General features: G+C 43.0%; 1 protein-coding gene across 1 annotated transcript in view; it reads right to left on the bottom strand.

Annotated features, from left to right (window-relative positions):
- The window catches only part of LOC102687623 (RNA polymerase II elongation factor ELL2), a 50,699-nt gene that overhangs the window by 22,785 nt on the left and 7,547 nt on the right, over nucleotides 1–20,367 (bottom strand). The window contains exon 3 of the mRNA XM_006628981.3: nucleotides 1,341–1,468. Coding sequence (XP_006629044.2) covers nucleotides 1,341–1,468 — 128 coding nt within the window. The remainder of the gene's footprint in view (nucleotides 1–1,340; nucleotides 1,469–20,367) is intronic.

Below are 20,367 nucleotides of genomic sequence, written 5' to 3'. Positions count from 1 at the left end.
TCAGTAAACCATTTACAAACCTATTAACTGCATCAAGTCTTGAATTTAAAGAATAAAAACTGCCATGTGATGTTGAAGTTAAGAAAAAGATCAACACGCTCGAGCTGCGCTTGTGAAATGTGCCCTTTCGGCTGCTGGCTTCCTGTAGGCATGGCAAAAATGTTTTATCAGTGTGGATAATGTGAGGACAGTTCAGCCTTTTTTATCACTCTGCTGCTGCATTCAGATCAACAGCCAGCGCAAAGCAAACATCTGGAACGATTAAACAGCAGAGCCCTGCCAAACTGTTCTCCTCATGGCAAAGTGCTGACAAATCCAAAATGACCTGTTCTGAATTAAAAGAGGTTAAACAGTCCTCTTGAATTTGTTCCAAACAAATTATCAAAGAATGCAAAGCTGATTTAGAAAAATGTTTTAAGGTTGAGTCTTTGTTTGAATGTTGTTTTTACAATTAAAGATGCTGCAATCTTCTGAACAGTAGTTTATCAAAAAACAAATATATTCATTTACTTGTGTCTCTGAAAAGCAGGTAAGCATAACCATCAATCCTAACCTGCAAAATTCAGCATTTGATGAAGCTTTTACAATCCTCGAAACCTTTAAAACCTCTCTCTCTCTAGGCACCAACTCTGTTGACAGGACCCTGGTGAACTCGGATCTGATTAGGAACTCGGATCATTCCTAATATTACACTTGGCGTGCTCTCCCAGCTGTACAGCACAGCAAAGTTCAGGCTGCAGCTGTAGCTTCTGTCGCCAAGACGGCTGTCACACAGACAGCTCACTCTGGCCGCTTCGGGAACACCTTACTGCTCATTAAGTGATGAGATATTTGCGCTCTAATACAGGAGGAAACATCGTGCGATAGGAGACACAATGAAAGCACTAAATTTGCACTTTGTTTCAGCCGAAGTCTCACAATTAACTAGGCCCATCAAGACATGTCCGCTTCTGACCTGCCAGTGGCATTGAAACTCGGATTCTTGACTTTGCGTGTACAAAGTCATAATAAATGATCAGTTCCAAACATGTTACTTAATGCTTCCCATAACTTGGTAATTCCCAAATGGCCTTATTCGTAAACATAAATGAAGACTTCAGAATAGCTGCCAGCATTTTATTTTTCCTCTCAGAGCAAAAAGATTCCATGTTTTGCATTTGCTAAAATCTACAAAATGAAAGGTGTGCTCTCTGTGAACCTGCTGCAGAGATGTGACCCCAGTGACTTGAGCATAGAGTGGAGAATGCACAAGTGCGGGACTCTCTCTGTTCACACATCTCAGGGATCTCAAATTAACTACCCGCCTGAGTGTGCAGCAAACTGCTGTGCACAAGACATACCTGGAGACATACTGGTGAATACAGTCAAAGCTGGCCTGAGGTTTGTCTTTGCTGTCGCTGGACAGGTAGAAAGAGAAAACACGGAGAGCTCCCGAGGAGTCAGCAGAAGGGACTGGAATCTTGATGTACTGTAAATGAGAGAAAAAAGGCTCAATGTCAGAGAACGATCTGGTTTCAATAAAGCCTTAAACAGCTTTCCAAAGCACTGTCTCCAAGCAGGCATGAAGGGCTATAATTCTTAAATGACAGATATCAGTAATCAATCCAATATGCAATTCTGTACCTCAATCTTGAGAGTACAACTAGGTGTCAGCTCTGCCAAAATTTCAGCCTCGACAGGATTTAACATCCCTTTTAAGTGTTTTATGTGTAACCCTGAGGCTCTGAAAAGCTGCCAAAATGCCAACTAAAGTTTTTTAATACAGTATAAAATGACGGAATGTTTTGCCTAATACACAAATCCAGATACTGCATTTTTACAAACCCTTGAAATCTTTGGGATATTTAAAACTTGTATTCCCTTCCAAATAATTCCAGTTCCAACAGACTTGAATTAAGCCAACAACATGTAGTCAGAAAACCACATTCATAATTAAAAATGTGCATTGCTTTAGTAATATAAGCCATGGACGTCCAAGCATAGTCAGGAGATGTTAAGATTATTTTGGCAATGTCACATCAGAAAGGTAAGATTCTGTTAAACGTGGACAATTGTAACAAAATGCAGAGCTTTGGTTTGGAAAAGGTTTTCAAAGATGGGAAATTGAAGGGGCAGAAAACTGAAGAAAAATCCAAGTCTGGAAATCCTTACGTATCTCTAAATCTCACGCTATTTGCTAGTGAACATCTTGTCCTTAGACAATGAAATGAATGACTTTGAAAATTAGCATTGTGCAAGTACAGAACTTGCTGTTCCCAAGCCCAGCCACAAACAGTAACACAGTACATTGTGTGATGAGAGGAGGCTCCGGCCCATCCAGCCTGTTGGGCAGTGAGTGCTGAATGAACCGAGGATCTCCTCCAGCTGTTTCTTGAAAGAAGCCGGAGTATCAGAGTGTCCACAGCACCGCTGATTAGCTTGTTCCAGAATTCGTACAACCCTTTGGGTAAAGAAGTGTCTTGTTCTCAGTTTTAAAAGTTTGTCGCCCCCCCCCCCAACTGCACCTTCCAATTGTATCCTTGGGGTTTATGTCTAAAGAAGTCAATTTTAAAGCACAGAGTGGATTAGACTTCATCAGGAGTACTGCATAGAGTTCTGTTCTTTGCCTTACATGTGGGGATAAAAATAACTGGAGAGCAACAAAGGACTAAACAGATGAGTTATGAGGAAAGGCCGAAGGTGCTTCATCTCTTCAGTCCCAGTTTTCAAATAATCTAAACTTAGGAAGCCCCAATTAAGGTCACCTGATTTTAAAGGGAATCAGTAAGTTAGAAATGAACAGAAAAGAAAGAAGGACAACTGCCCTGGTTAAATCAAATCTTACACTAATATTATCAAATACTTTTTTTTTTAAAAGCAGAGTTTTCAATGCATGAAGTGAAATATCAGGACACGCCGTACAGATGGAGACTCAAGTCTAGGCTCAAGTGATGCTGTGATCGATTCAGTCAGTGGATAGGGTAATAATGAGCACTGCTCACATCATTATCTTGTATACTGTTCTGTAGTCTCATCTTCTGTATTTTAGATTCCACAGGCAATTGGATCTTTACCCAAGAGAGCTCACATCCTTGCACAGCTAAATAACATTGGAAAATCAGAATTGATTCCCCCCCCTGCAGTGGCGTGGGTCCCACACAGGGATAAACATAGCGCCTCCCTCACCTGTTTTGGAATGGACCCTGCAGGAACACACATGGTGTCAGGGGTGGGGTTGAGCATTTACCCAGCACTTCACCTACGCCGCGCTGAATAAATATCCGAGCGTAAACATGCTGTCAGGCGCTCACACCAAAGGCTTGGCCAGCAGTCCCCTGGCAGACAGAGGAGAGCGAGCCGGCATCTAGGACTGCCACGGGTAAAGCTCCTTTCTTTTCATTAGGCACACCAGCACAAGCTCCCCATTTAATCCATTAGCTAAACAACACTTGGAGCTCTCCACTATAATCAGAGCCTGTCTCCCTCCACTCACACGCTGCAACACACAGCCAGGCACCACGTCGCCGGAGACCAGCGCGCTGCAAGGGGCCAGCCCTCCTCGCTCGGTTTCAAGAGAGAAGCTCTGTGCGATCAACATTTCTCCAGGAAACAGGTAGCAGGGCTCAGCAACGACCACCGGGGAGGAAGAGGGAACTTCTCCAAGGCAAACCCGTCCTGCTGATGCGTGTGGAGGGTTGAAGCCGCTGGAGCATTTGTTGGATCATTTTCTGGAATAAGCAACAGCTTATGTTGCCCGTTATTGAAAACGCGCACCACGCAGGAATAAACACAAACTAATTACCCTGGCTGGTCAAATGCCAGAAAACCAAACCAGTTTTAATGGATTGCACGCTCAGTGAAAAAGAAGGCTTTCTGGAGTCAGGTTATAAGTTTAAAAACAAATGCACACACAAAAGCAATTAAACAGCTCAATTGCAAATCGTGTATAGGCGACAGCACTTAATGTCACGTGAAGATGAGGTTACAGAAGGCATTTAGAAAGGATTCCTAAAACATCTATCCTCGGGTCAAGTATACGGACATCCCTCAGTTTTGTTTCATTATGTGACAAATTTGTGATTGCAGAGTCAATCTGAAAGTTCCTCAAGCATTATTATAACATTTGTCAGTGTAAAAAGACTGTTATCTGAATACAGTCAAAAGGTCCATTTCCATTTTTTTTAATAGACAACACTGAAAGGAAAATATCAGAAGTGCGAACACAGTGTTCATTATTTTTCCATTCAGTTTGTGAGGATGCATATTTTTCCTGGAGTAGCGGTTCCCAAATGTTTTAAGCACAAGGAACCCTTTTCAATTTCCAAATGTTTCAAGGGGCACTGTTGTTTTTTTACATTCCGTTACATAGAGGTTATATTATCTATAATAATATATCATACAGGATACATCATACATCATAAAGAAATAAGCCACACTCAATCCAGTAAACATATGTAATGCATACACCTTAAATTATGTGAAACTCCTTTTCATTACCTCAACAAACATACTTGCAAATCACAGCAGTGTGTAAATGTGTATATGCTGAGTAACTTAATGAGATGACGGTTTTGTTTGACTTTGACTTCAAAGACAGGTTGTCGGGTTGAAGCAATAACACTTTTAGTCTTAAATCGGATTCCACGTCACATCAGTTCTTGTCTGTGGACTCTCTGTAGTAATTTCAGGACCATGAGGTTTCCATGGACCAAAGTTTAGGAACTGCTGTACTAGAGGATTTTATGGAGATGAAGGCAAACACCATATTTTCCTCCTGAAAACCAATTTCCACCTGAGAATAGACCCCTAATTTATGGAGAAGAAATCATTAGCACTTCCTCTTCATTAACGCTTTGTGCAGAAAGTGGGAACCGGTAATGTCTTTTTAGAGAGCTGCATTCACAACGGTGCTTTAAGCCAACACCACACAACAACAGTTCAAACTGGCTTGAGGGAAGTCACATGCAGTGAGATGCTGAAAAATACCATAGTGAAAATCCTTACGGCGTAGGAGCTACAACCTCCATTTCCAGTTAAACAGCACATTATCTCTCAATGTAGAACACAAACTCTTAAACTCTTCAGCTTCCCAAACAATGCCTCGTTAAACTGTAATATACTCCATTATGACAAGAAACCAAAAGGTGTTGTTCCCTGCAGCTGTAATTTGAAAATTCACACAATGAGGACCAACTATCACCTGGCCAGCAGCTCTTCTGCATTTTTCAAAAAGTTGCTAATTAAAATGTGCTCAGTAATTACGTGTTAAACTGGCTTCTTTTCTTCAGTTTCTCCAGTCACCCATGAATACACAAGATTTTTTGGTTTCAGCTGAGTTGTTTTTTAGTTTGGAAGAAGCAGTGCATGGTTCCTATTAAACTGCACAAACAGACACCCTACACTTCACAGGCAGCTCTTTGGTCCTCTAGCTGTTATGCAGCACTTAATTCTCTCAATTTCTCTTCACCTGACTTGCCATGTGGCCGAGGGATACAGCGACTGCAAAACCAAGGTCCAAACATTTGGTTCAAGCCATCATACAAGTCTGCATTCAAAATGGCTTTAACATATGTAACCAAATGATCTCTTCACAATGCCAAACATTTTGAACCGTTGCATGAAGGCATACATGACATTGTGCATGTATGGAGCACATATAGGCTATTTGATTCTCATTTTTTTCTTAGGAGGTTCCAAACTATTCAGGTGTACTACAGCATGGTGGAGCTAAAGTAGACAAGAAAAGACATTGTAACTGTACAACCTAGAAAAGGTGGACAATAGTGAGAGGCAATAGTTATTGTGGATTTATAATGTCCATAGAAGGTTATGGGTTCAAATTACAAATGAGTCGCTGCTGTTGTACCACTGAACTCAAACAGCTCCAGTAAAATACCCAGCTGTATAAATGAGAGCAAGTGTAAGTTAATTTGGATAAGAGTTGCAGCCAAACAGACACACTGGTCTAAAGCAACATCTTATTTAATGATAACTGCAACTGCAGCATTGAAAAAGCGTGAAAACACTGGCGTTTGAACCAGTGTCCTACCCAGAAAATGTGCAAAGAAAACTGCCAGAAATGTTTCTAGTCCTACAGTATAACGTGAACACACATGCTGTCCACATGTTCAGGGGACACAGCCCTTCATGCCTAACCTCAGTACAGAGAAGCAGAGGATAGAAGATCCCCACAGTGAAAGCTAATGGGCCTGTGTGGCCTGCTGTGCATGTCACCAATGCCAGGTCTTAATGCCAGGCTTGCCTGCAGAACAGGCGTTAGCATCATTTAAGCCTGAGGCCAGTGGGGTGGGCCAGAGACAGGGCCTTGTCCAGAGAGGAGACTGCACGCTGCCCAGCCCTTCGCAGCAGCACGGAGCTCCACAGATGTCCAGCGAGCCGCTGTGCATGTCTGGTGTACAGTATGACAAGGCAAACACTAACGCATGAACTAATACAATTAGCGCTCATTTTCAATCTCTCCGCCAGAGGAATCAAGGAGGAGTCCACGATGTTCCCTTTTCTTGCATTTGTTAGGGGGGGAAACAGCTAGGTGGCTCTCTGTGGGATCTTTAAACCACCACGAGCAACTCCTTCAATTAGCGTTCCGAGTCTTACAGGTGTAAGCTGCAAGATCCGAGTAAGAACTCTGGAACTTAGTAACAGCCCTCCAAAACAAATGGTGTGCCTCACCTTCACCTGACAGCCTGCCTTCGAAGGGTGCAGCGCGTAGATGGAGAGCACTTGGCTGTACACTTAGCTTCCTCCAAACTGCAAGAGGTTTACCTGGAAACTCCTCATGCATAAAAAACTGGTCAGTAGGCTTGTGAAGAAACCTCTCCCCTCATTAAGGCGAAACTTCCTGGAGCTCCGTGACACGGGGGCAGTCTTCCGTGACACAGAACATCCCCACCTTCCAACAACTGAATCCTGCCAACTTTTCCCTTCCTGTAATTGGCAACGCATTTGACTACAGCTAGCTGATTCTCAACAACTCTCACTGCCTTGACTTCTACAGGTAGAAGGAAGCCTAGAAAGATTTTTTTTCTTTTCACTTTCTATTGCATTCTGATTATTAAACTCAATTCGCACTTTGGCTGGTGTTCTGAGCAGGTAGGCCACTATGCTAATAACAGACTGAAGCTGGTGGTTTTGCTACAGGCAAGCAAAGAACAAGAGGTGTGACCTGTTTTGCTTGTAAGCCTTCAATCTGGAAAGGTTTCACATGCAATGCCACTGAAGGGAGGTGTCAGCAAATTGTACAGAGACAAGGAGAGCAGAATGACTGCTGTGAGTTCCATGTGAATATAAAAATGACATCTCTATAAATAAAAATTAAAATTATATGCCCACTAACAGTGTCGCATTAAATATACAGTGAAAGAGCAAATCCTGGAAAATGTTTTTTTTCAGAGAAACTCTCCACAGATTATCTTGGCATCAAAGTTGGAACGTGACGTTTTAAAGTCAAGTTTAGGGAAAAAAAAAACAGCTGTTCTGAATATTCTTTTGGTCTATTCCAGCAATAAAATCAGATTATAGCACGTTTATTTTTTAAAAAAACTGTACTAATAAACTGTGTTACATAATAACTTAAACATCCTATTACTACCTTCCAAGAACTAAGATGCAAACTAATTCGACATCGATGTGTTGTTCATTAATGAAACCCAGGCAAGGACCCCTTGCTGTCCGGCCTGCTCAAAGCCCATGTGTGTGTCAGACAACCACATTAACTCTCCAGTGTTCTGGTGCCACCGCAGAGCTTGGAGCCAGACGCAGCTGAGGGGGACCAATAACCTGAACTATGGGGGGGATCCCGGTCAATTGCCTGACAATTACAGCCGGCCACGTCAACATCAAGCTTTTTGGGAAGTTTTTTGGGAGCAAAAAAACAACAAAGCTACAGGATCTACTGGATAGTACAAGCCTGCAAGGCACCATCTCACCGCTAACTATGTGGTTTCAAACACAAGCACATTGACATGTTTTCTGGTACTAAATGAATAAAGAACCTTAAAACTAATCAGGGAAGCAGCCTTGAAAGGGTATCAATAAAAGTTACACATTTCAAGAGAAATCATTAATGGGGCTTCGTAAGGCCGAGATCTTGAATCTGTGCCCTTTTCGACTGCAAAAACCGTGTTTTTTTAGCATAGGCTCTCGGTATCTCCGGATCAAAGAACACGAGACTTCCTAAGAGACTCAAGTTAGCACTTGTGCCTGTTTTCTGCCTCCCCACAGACGGTCAGGCAAAGCCCGGGAACAAAACAAGTCTTCTGAAATGAAAGTTCGTGTATTACTTAGAACATCAGCACGGTAAAGGAAATGAAACATTTAAACCAGCCTCACGTGAGCAAAGACGAAAATCAAGAACTTCACTCTACAACACAGTTTCCGGAAGGTCTCTTGGAAAGGTTTAAGGAACAAATTCCTTCTCAACATTTGAGCCACAGTGGGCTAATTAGTAATTGACTTGGAATACATCCCGACACTCTAAATTCATGAAAAAGGAGTACTTTTTTTTTCATTATACACAAAGTATATGCTACGAATAAATCGATTCAATGATGCATAATAAATAAAAAAATACGCAGAGAGCAAGAATGTGAGTGTGTTTTGAGGGGGGGCACAGTACCACACAGCCTTTCATTCAAGACTGCTCGGCTCACAACACGGGCCCGTTCGCTCTCAAGACTGACAGATGAAAACATTCCCAGGGCTGGGCATAAAGTCAAAGGCATGTCGCTTACCACAGGAGACGTTAATTAATACCGGTTATTACCGAGTCATCCACCCGACTTCCGCAGATAAGACATTCGCAACACGGGTGCCCTTTAAACCTCACTTAGTCAACAGTCTCCCTGATTCTATCTCACAGGGCTGGGGGACGGAGCAACGCGCCTGAATATTTTACGTCCGACGTGAGGTGCAAGAAAACATAAAACATAAGAGACTATCGTCTCTTATATCGTCATATTCTTAAGACTAACACTCTTTCTGCACTTACACAGAGCATGACCGGGCACACCGTTTACACATGACAACCTGGACTCAAGATGCATCTGTATCAGGTTTAAACCTACAGTGGTATGCAAAGTTATTATAATATTAATATCTATAATTTAAAGTAAAGGAAATTTAAGAGATGTAAGCAAAAAAAAAAGTATCAACTTTCTCCAGAACTGAATAATTCATTTTTGTAATATAAACATATACGACTACACTAAGATCAGTGTTGGATGTTGCTTAGATGCAGGTTTCATGAAATACGAAATTCCACCTTACTGATATTCGGGATGAACAACACCAGGTGCTCTCGCTTATTAATATTCCAGACTACTTGCATTTTGGCTATTGTGCAAATTCATTGCATACGATATAAATTCACCGTCTCGTAAAGTCATCAATAATACCTAGACACTGAACTACGCTGTCAAGTTTCCATGTTTCTTTTTTAGTTAGCGGTTCGATTTTATAAGCACGCAGACCCCCGCCGCACGGCGACACGGCATGAAAAGTTCCGCTTTGCTTATCTTCGTGCTCAGCAGCTTTGTGATTTGCATAGCTTTCCCCCGGTTATCTGAGGTAAATTATTGATTGTGGCCTGGCCCAGAGAAGGTTATACTATAAGCAGATGTAGCAGGCAGGCTTCTTCCTGTCTCAAATGCCCAGTCATGCAGTGCAATCAAAAGCTACTTCGCTGGCATTCAGCCAATAACTGCTCTTCCAACAACACCCCTGCAACCCCCAAGAAAAGCACCCCACCCCCCTTTTCCGGCTATTCTGCTTTTAAGCACAACCTCCCAGCCGGGACCACCTCATCAGGGCATTAGATGCTCTGGAGAAACCACAGCCAACTTATCAGTCTCGCAAACAAAAAAAACCTCCCGTTATCAACAGCCATTTTCCCAAACCACCGGATTTCTTCTCTTCTTCTTGAACTTCAGGATCTGGGCCAGAATCCAGAAAGGCCTAGCTGTCCTTAAAGTGGGGCGCTTCAGAACGGAAAACAAAAAACAAATCTGAAAATCAGAGACGGCAAAAAAAAATTCTTAAAAAGTCACCGGGGTAGGACTGCTCATTGCGAAGACTACATACTCCAGCCTGACGTCAGGAGGCAGACCAGCGCCCTTGTCCGTCCAGGCCCGGCCACCTCATGGCAACGCGTGGGCCCCCTGTCGTGCTGGTGCTCATTCCCGGACCCCAGCGTGCCCCCGGGTAGAAGGACAGCTCGGAATTTACAGTGTGACCCAGCCCCCCCCAGCCTGCCCCGGAACGCGGTGGCCCCCAGCCCCCCTCCTCCTTGCCCCCGCGTGCACACTCCCCATTCTCATTCACATCCCTGTCGCCCGGCTTCCTCCTTCATCTTCGTCACCAGATGTCACTTAACTCATTCGTCCCCAGCTCCTCTTCCAGGGGACTTTCCATCTCTCCCGCTCCCCGTCTCTCAGACGCCAGACCTCTGGGCCAGCGTGGGCCAGGCGGCTGGCAAAACAATGCGGGCCCGACTTTGGGAACCCCCGCCCCCCCTCCAGTCGCTTGGCTCCTGGAACAGGTGGGCTCGCGCGCCCCTGAACCCCGAACACCTGTGAGGGCGCTGTTTAATACGAGAACTGGTGAGCCCTTTCAACGGATGAGGTCTGTTTTTTTCCCCCTCCCTCACAGCCACAGACACCCGCAGTCAGTGCAAGAACATGGCGGCGAAGTCAAGACGGTGTAGGAGCCAGAGGGCAAAAACAGCCTTCGACTTGCGTCTGCATTAAACCGCAACTTTTGAGCCGAAGACGAATTAGAAACCTGGCACACTGACGGCAGATTTTCTTTTCCCCCTAAAAGTAACCAAGGTATCTAAAGAAAAAAAAACTGTCTTCAAGATTTAGATGCGTATTTTGCTAATTGGGGCGAGACAGACGTCCCCGTTTAATCCAGGCCTTGATGACATCACATATATAGGAAAGCTTTTTCTGCAGCTCTTTCCAATGCTTTATCATACCAGAAAGCCAGCAGCTCTGACGTGCGTGTTTAAGCTGTGGGCCCAGTATTGTGGCTGTGCTTTACTGCTTCCTCTCGCAGGGCCTGTTTAAACCCAAGCGCAGCGTGACTGGGTCCGTGCCCGTGCCCAACAGCCAACAAGGTCAGCGGACACAACACGGGCCGGGCCTGCGAGTCACCTGAGCTGGGATCTGAACCCCGAACGCCTGTGTGTCATCTCAAATGGCTCTAATGGCTGCGCCTGAACTGCCTCCCACGGCTTATCCCGAGATTCCTACATTTTAATGACAGCCTGGAAAATGGAAGGGACCGAAGATCTGCAAAATCTCATTATTGAAGTTCACTTCACCTCAGGAATTTTCAACTGGAATCAAGTGAAAATGAGGGAGGTGTGTGTGTGTGTGTGTGTGTGTGTCGGGGGGGGGGGGGGTTCTCACTGTGCAATTTTCACCAATTTGTTTTTGAGTGTCTCAGCAAAATACCACGAGCATACAAGACAGTGTAACAGTGCAAGTGTGATGTAGCTTGTTCACTAAAGACTTTGCATGGTTTTTCTAGAGAAAAGACTGTGTCAGAATACAGCTGAATATTTACTGAGTAGGCATGCTGTCAGGGAGGGGCACAAAATATTGATGTTTCTTCACATTAGACGATATTCAATTATCTGAGCGGCATGCTTTTAAAAATCATGGTATTGATATCCATTATAAATGTTGTTCAACATCACCCAGTCCTCCCAGCGAGGAACAGCCAGAAGAGACACTCTTAAATCAGTCTTTCAAGGCCCTGCTAGCACTTGGCAGGCTGGTAATTCACAAGAATATCTCAGCTGGATATACTTTTTGGGAAAAAAAACTTTCCAAATAGAATGACAAAGCACCTACTTAACAGGACTCGGACTTCCCACCAAGAAGTACGTGATGAAACCGGACCCCAATCTACATGGCTCCAAAGGGTTCTCATCGAGAACAAACGGGACTATTTCCTTTATTTTAAAATGGAAAGTTTAAAAGCTGGGTGTCAGTGCAGCCCTACCAAACCTGCAGGGCCACCGAGAGGCCGAGTATAAATCAGTGCATTCAGAGTTAAGAGTGGCCTCACTGCTGCCTGTGTCATCAGAGCCAAATGGCAAAAGATTCACAATCCTCAGCACGATGTCAAGCCCCCACCCTCCTGCTGGGCGCAAAGTCAGATACAATAACTCTTTCTGTGGCAGCAGCGCAACTACATCTGCTGGGTTCTAGTGTGTGTTTGGAAATGTCAGATACGTTCAGGCTGGAATACGGCGTGAACTGCGGTGCAGCAGAGCAGCTCAGCTTGGTTCTACGCCTTCACCGCCGCAGACAGCCAAAGAGAAAAACCGACAGGGAGCAGAAGAGTTCATTTTAACCTCTCGTTCTTCCTTCGCCAGAAAACGAAACGTGCACCTCTGCGCAACTTTTGTTCCTCAGAAACCCTGAACATTTTTACATTTGGGCAACAAAACTACCAGCTCTGTGACATACAGAGTAGAGTGCTCTTAACCGCAAAGGGAGGATTTCAAGGTTGACTACTGACATAGGAGTAGTATCCCCAACACCGCTGTTCCAGTCTCTGCCAAAGAAAGGAAAACTCACAGGACAGCTCAGCGATGGAGGTTAATTGTCTCCCTCAGAGAAGCAGCCTGTTACCACAAAAGACATCTGCGTCTGGTAGTGACATTGCTGACTTCGGCTAATTAAACAAATTTGCATTTTGTCACAGAGAAATGATAGCTGTGACTGAGTTCAAAATAACAAAATTAGAGGAAGCAAAATCTGCTCGGTGAAATCAATGTATAGCCTCGTATCTGCACATTAAAATGAACAGCACAGCAAGATCTTTATACTTGTAAAATAATCGCTGGCCCCAGGAACAGCATTAACTTTTTTTAAATAATCAACCAACAATAACAATAATAAACAATAATACATTTTTACAGCATGATGGAACATGCCCTGAAGTCTTAAGCAAAAGGACTGTTTATAGAAAACCCCTGTTCCCTCTACTTTTAACACATTAAATGAATGTGGATTAAATACTGCAGAGTAACAGTGTCTCACTGTGTTAAACCCCTCACCTGATCAGTTAAAACTGCTGAGCTAAGCAAAGCTCCATAGGTTCTCCAGACACCTCTTCGTGCCCAGAAGCGGCAGACCCTACTGCAGAGGGTACCAAGGTTAAACATTTTGATCTGCATTTCTTGATTATGATGCCAATTTAAATCTTTGTACCTCTAGCAAGACTAAAGACATTGAAGTGTCTGTTTCTGACTATTTGTTCCTTATGAGTGGAGCTTCAGTTCCATGCATTGGGTCACTATATCTCCACATCTAGAGTTGAGTCCTGGAACAGGGCCTGTGTTGAGCGACTCAAAACAATCAGCCTGAAAAAAAAACAACACAAAAAAACACAAAAGCCTACTAATCAGCCAAGAGGTGGAGTATCTATGGATGTCAATGACTGAGAAGGAGCCTAGCTTCAGAGCTGTAGTCTCTCGACCACACTGCACTGCGATAAGATGTCCAAGATGAGCCACAAGGTCACATTCAAGGCACTGCTACACAACTGGCTGCCCGCGGCTACAAAAAGGAAACCAAATTCAAAACGCATCGCATTTGTAACAGAAACTGCACCCTTCTTCTCCATTCTCCAAGGTCTTAAAATTGAATAGAACAAAACAATGTTTATTTGACGGTGGATCAAGAACGATAATGTTAATGAATGCACAAACCTTCATGAGCCTCACTGCCTTGACAGAAACACTGAATTTCTCGCACTGGTACTGGGTGATTAATGGTGCTGCCATTAGCTGCAGACAGTGCATGGAATCAAGCACGTATGTAATCACATTCCATTTGTTTCCATTTACAATTATTTAGGATGGGTTTTCTTGCTGCTGTTCATATGGAGGACACAGTTAAGGGGAAAACTAAATAGTCTTATATTCCCACATGTGCCACTTCAATGGCCAACTGAAATGTGCCTTTTGCTCAAGTGCCTCGAGGCTAATCTATCAACTACAACAGATAATGGGTCACTTTGAGCAGCACCTTTCTCTGTGCACAAGAGAGTTATATTCCAACATAAGGGAGGACGATGGTTGCCTCTTCCTAAACAATCCATTAGAAAATGAGACTGTCTTCTGTTTGAGATAAGATGGTAAGAACCTAAACAAATGTTCAACATCCAGCAGTGTAAAAGGTTCTTCAATGTATCTTTAATACAGCAGAAAAAATATCTTTTAAAAGGCTTAGTGGAGCCACATTTTACTTCAAGCATTCAGTAATCACTCTGATCTTACACAAGACTTTCTTTTAACAGCCAGCGCTTTCAGACCTCAGTGCAGCATAGTAACAAAACTTTTAACCCTTACATGTAAGGTTTATAATCCCTCAACAATAAAGCTTTTGTGCTTGTCAAACCAAGTTTGAACCAATATGCTTAAAGTAAGCTCCACTGAAGCAGAAAAAATAACATTAAAAAGAAGAGCAATTTGCAATTATTAAATCAGCAAAGAGAAAACCTGAAGAATCTTACAACTTTTTTAGATTAGCCACTAACAACACAAAAATTCACACTGCAATAATCTAATGAAGAATAGCCTTAAGATGGTGTATTTTAAAGCAATACAAATGTACATTTATAAGCTACAGTTCACTCATACTCAAAATAATACTGCTGTAGTTTCTTCTTTTATCAAAGCATAACTCTTAATTAGTATGAGCATGCAATAACTTGAAAATATCTTATTTGAGTGTGAAAAGTAAAACTTCAGAAATTATTCAGCGTTAAATCCAGACCCCCGCTGTGCTGTAAACTTCCTGAAAATCCTTGTTTCTTCTCAGGAAAGTGTTTAGTACTCCTTTTAGAAACACTTAAAGGAGGATTTTTCACAAACGTTTTTTTCTCCCATGCTACAAATGTTCTTCCCAATGAATCAAATCAAATAAGAGATGACAATACAGTAGTATAGCCAAAAATGAATAAGCATTTTGTTTTGCTTTTACCATTTTAGATAATTAGCATGACCGTTTTTACAGTTCAGGAAGGCAAAGTAAAAATGAATGTTTATTAATGTAACCTTTCCATAAGTGGCACTTTTATGCTTTGAAATCCTTTGGGGTGAAAATTACTTGCTTAAGCAAATGCCAGCACCTATTATGAATAAAACTGAAACAGTAGAATTTCCATGTGAGGTGACCATGTTCACCTCCAGCCAGCCACCCAGTGTGCACTCTTTTCAGGCTGGGGCATTGATTCTACAGTACCTGCAGCTCCTCATTGTAGATTTGAAAGGCTGAGAACAATACATGTGTGAGAAGACTTCAGCGAGCCTGGGAGACTGTTGACACTCGCGCAATTAAAAGCTTTAAACAGAAAAACTTTAAAAGATGATTGCCTGAACACTGACTAAGAGTAGCATTGCTGCTTAAAAAAAGGTTACAACATACCCTGCAAAAACTCTTAACTGTCCACGTAAGATACTGGACCTCAATAAGGATAATCTTTTGTATTTCAGTAAATCCTTCACAGACACCAATCTTCTCTGGTTCCTCATCAAGTTCCTCACAGGGGAAAGACCAAAGTGGGAATTATTTCTGAAGAAATGGTGGCTTTCCTAGAGTTACAAGTATCAAATAAAAGCGGAGTGGATGTGTTCGCCCCAGCAAGTTCCTCTGTATTACCGGCAATCAGGACGAGGAGCAACCAATTAACGTGAGGAATGCGTGTGTGGGGAGCAGCTGTAAGCTTTGGAGGAAACTATTCCATGAAGAGGAACCCCACTGCTGCCTTATGAAGAACTAAAGAACTCTGCGCACACACATCCTTATCCCTGCCAGGCCAGAGGAAGAACAGATACTGTACCAGTCATGCAGGCTGCAGTTGTTTAGTTTCCTCTGAACCAAAAACCGAAAGTCGTTTCAGAGCTGCACTCACTCCAGTGTCCACCTTCAATAACCATCAGAGGTGCCAGCACCTCAAAATAAAGGAAGATAAAGATCTACAGCCGACTGAAAACTAAAAACTCCCACAGGGGTCTCTCTCATCCACCTGCCACTCCATCTACTTGTGAGTATCTTACAGGAATACACTTTAATGAAATATACTGCTGATTCCAGATATGACATCGTACAGCACCAATAAAGGGTTAAAATGCACGTGTTAAAAATCTGCTCTTAAATGCATTAATCCCACTGGGGGGCCCTCAAGCATGCAAAAAAAAAAAACAACAACTCCGTTTGATAAAGATAATGGCAGCCATGCGATGACCTAAAACTGCTTCACACCTAAGATTCAAATGGACTGCACAGTGCAACAAGAGCACAACATAACATGTGTTGATGAAAGGAAAGGAATTCTGGCCCAACCCTGTCTTGTTATTGTTTTTATCCTGCTCTGAAGGATGGCTCAAGGCACGCATTATGAAACCATGCTCGCTTTAAAAATCAAAGCTGTACCGCTTGAAGATGAAGCCAGCGTCAAATTCTGCAATTAATCGCAATCTGTTGCACCGTCAGACTCCCAGAGTGAACCTTTCCTGTTAAAGAGAGCCCTGTATTAAGGCCACCGCAGTGCCGCTCGCCCACACACTGCAAACCAAGAGGGGTTCTTCTATTGTGCCTCACTGTGTTTTGGAACCCCACTCGCCTTGGAGGTGATGAAAACCTTTCCTGTGCCCAGTGTCGGCTCACACTTGTCGGGTCACACTTGTGCAAACAGGGTGGCCAGAGCGCGCAGGATCCTGCACAGCTGCACCGAGGAGCTCAGGCCCCAGTCAACAGGAGGGCCACGCACCTCCTCTCACACACGTGGGGCAGCGCCTCACCCCCATTTCCCTCCTCACTGGAGTGGATTTCTGGCTCTTTCTTTTTTTCTCCCAAAGCCTGCGTGGCGCTCGGAGCTCAGATGGGGTGGCGCGCCGGGGCCCTGCAGGGAACTGCAAGAGAAGGCCAGTTCTCCACAGTTGCAATGAGTGCCCGAGGACCACTCCGTCTGCCTCCGTAAAACACAAGACCCCTCATCCTTCTTTCCGGTAAATATATATCCCAGTAAACACGCAGCTCCACGATGGAAAGACTCATCAAAATCTAAAATACTTTAATTCTTGGCCTTCACAGCAATCAACATTTAACCACTGGTTCAGTGGTTAAACATTATGCTAATTTAGTAATTAAATAATTTAATGATCATAGCAATAGGAGTGTACAATTACGTAGCACAGTATTTGATTTTCTTAGCATATTCAAAGCTGTATCCTGTCAATGTTCCTCAGCTCCTGACCGAACAAATTCACTCACGAGAGTGGAAGCAGATGAAAGAATACTACTGAAATCAAACTACAGCAGCAGTCTTATTGTCCACCCCCTTTTTCAGCTTACAAAGCACAAAACAAGCATGCTTGCTTTTTAATAAATGTGAAGCGCCCAGAAAATACCAACTGGAAACATTAAAGAAGACGCTGTGGTCATTTTTTTACTTCCAATAAATACTGTTTAGTGTAGTTTGTCAAGTAAGCAGACCTCGAACATATTATGACATTTCCTAAAATAACATACTAGTTTTTAAAGATTCAAATCTGTAACCATAACTTCCTTCTCTTTTCCATGGAGAGGAACTAGGGATGCTTTGTGATGCCAGCGTTTCTCTGAACATTAAAAAAAAACTTAGAGAGCATGATGAAATCTTCAGAGTCTAAAGTTTCATTCTCTCATCTGTGCCGATGGGAACACTTTCCTGGATAGAAAACACTGCCCTAACCATCAAGTGCAGGTGACCGTCCTGCCCTTCGTGGTAAACTGTAAAATACTGGTGACTAGGCTGCAAAGCCTTTGATCATGTCCTTTGTCCCACTGTTGATAATCTGGTGGGCAAAACAGGAATTCCATAATTTACAGGAACATTTTCAGGAGTGAACAGGAAGCCCTGGCCTGTTATCAGAGCCGGATGATATAATATAAAAATATCTCGCCATTAAAACACTGTTCTTGGTGCAGTCAGCCAGTCAGATCTGTCTTAGCCTGAAACATACTGGCTGTATTAATAAGGGGCTTCCAACAAGTGCTCTGAATTAGAGGGCTACAATCAAAGTAAAAAAACATTCGTTACCATCCTGTCACTGAGTTCTACTGTCAACACAAAAAATATTCAAAACACTTCAGCCCCCCTTAAAAACGTCTGTATCTTTAGCATCAGTGGTTTACAAAAATTACTATTTTTAGACTCTAGCGAGTGGTAAATTATATAATCTGCAGGGGTGCATGTTGTATTTTGTCACAGTTTAGATGGTAAACCTTGAATTTTTGGTCTATTTTGCCGAAGATTGTTTTTAAGATGTACCTCTTCCAGTAACTAAGAAACTAACTTCCTGTAACTTTTCTTCAATAAAATGCAAAGACTACACCCAAGAAACCCGTATTACCGAGCAACTGCATGAGTTAATTTCTTATTACGAAACAGTATAATCTTGTTAATGTTATCAAACATCCACAGCAATCAGCCAATTATGGAGAAAGGTATTAAAGACCTATAAACCATTTCTAATCCCACTGGAAGCACATGACCTTAAAGCAAACTCCAGCACACACTATAGCAGCATGAAAGAACTGGGCACTAAGATGTGAAATTCCTGAATGCCCATGTGCTGCCCCAGAGAACTCCCAAAAACGAAACTGAATAATCGCTTCAAGCCCCTTGTGGGCATCTCCATGTAATCAACAGTTATTAAATTCACCACAGCTTGAACTTTTCATCACGTCAATGGCATTTTTATTGAGTCTTTTTTTTATTATTAATGCTACATCTCAAAAATCTCCCAGAATTGCTAAGTATTATATTCCTTTGAAGTGCTTTTCCTGTTGTACAAGGGTCATTTTGTTCCATAATAAGTTTTAGAACCGATATAATCCAACTTTTTTTTAATGTTTTTTTCAGTTATAAAGAACCACGCAGCCCTTTGAAAAACATACACTAGCTCTGCTTAGCACAGGTTGCTTCTCCTCATTCAGGATCACCACAAGAGCCTTGGATCATAGGGACCTGGTCTTGGAGCAGAAGATCAAGACAGCAGCAGAAAATGGAAGCTGCCAGCCCACAGCAGGAAACAGCTTCAGAAATGGACTGTCCCCTTCACCGTGAAAGTCTGGCCAGCAGCCAGGAAAATGTTTATGGGAATTTCCTCACCCTGTGCATCTGCGGCCTGTTTTTAAACTTTGCTGCATTCCTCCATTGAACCCTTTTTATCTGGCTTTGCACTGGAGGGTGCATGAAAAAAAGAAATTCAAGAGAGACGCAGGTATTGCATTATTTAGTGCACAGTCAAATGCTGCCGATCACCAACAGCAATAGAGAGCGCCCTGATGTTGACGCAGAAATAATTTCTTTAGCTACTGTAGGTTACATTGCTTAATTCGACGGCTGGCTCAGCTGCCAGGACAGCCGCTGTTAGGATGCAGGAGCAGTGGGGCTGTCTGTCACCCTTGCTGGTAACACTTCAGGGCTCAGTCACACGTGCCCAAGTCTGCCACATTCATCAATTTCCCCCGCAACAACCACTTAATCAAATTTCTCTTACGGCTTTGCCGTCCTCATTAATATCCACTTGGCCCAGCGGAGCAGCTTATTGTCGGCTGTAGAAGGAGCTGCGGCGTGCATTCAAGTTATGCAATTTGAATATTTAATGCGTTAATATTTTAGATAAGAGTGTGGGGATTTCAGACTCAAAGGTGAAGGAGATACACTGACGGTCATATTTGCTAGTGTGAGTATTTAGTGCCATTTATTCTGCTTTACATATTTAAAGCGACATTTATAAATATGCAGTATCTCTCTTAGAAATAAAAATTTAGTTACTGGTTATTGGGTATATCAGAAATCATCAGATGCCTCTGGCTAGGTGACACTGGGAAGACCCAGTTTTCCTGGCTTGTGAGCCATCTCCCAGAAAGGCATTTTTACTGAACTGCCACTAGCAGAGAACAGCAAACTCTCCACACTGATCTAACAGCAGCTTGGCCACCTCTGTTAAAAGAGAGACTACAGGGACTCTCAGTGACTTGGTTCCCGTCTTGTTAAGAAAGACCCTTGGAAACTGAGCTTTCCCAGTGGCCAGTTTGACCCCTGATCCCACCTCCAAGCCCAGAGGAATCAAGTTTTCATTCTAAGGTTTCCAGCACTGTGCTCATACACAAGGTCTCATTTGTGCAGGTCCAAAAAAATTGTTTTCAGCGTGTTGGCGTTTTCTCTGGAACGTCCTTGTGCTTGTGGCTTGTTTGTGCATTGTATATACCCACCACAGTCTCCTTCTGGATGCAGTGGGTGAATTCAACATACAGTATGATCACAAACACCATTTCAAAGTTTAGTACATTTCTTCAA

This window comes from Lepisosteus oculatus, chromosome 5, assembly GCF_040954835.1.
Source record: "Lepisosteus oculatus isolate fLepOcu1 chromosome 5, fLepOcu1.hap2, whole genome shotgun sequence".
NCBI lineage: Eukaryota > Metazoa > Chordata > Actinopteri > Semionotiformes > Lepisosteidae > Lepisosteus > Lepisosteus oculatus.
The sequence above is the reverse complement of the archived record's forward strand: the minus strand, read 5'-3'. Positions and strand labels throughout refer to the sequence as shown.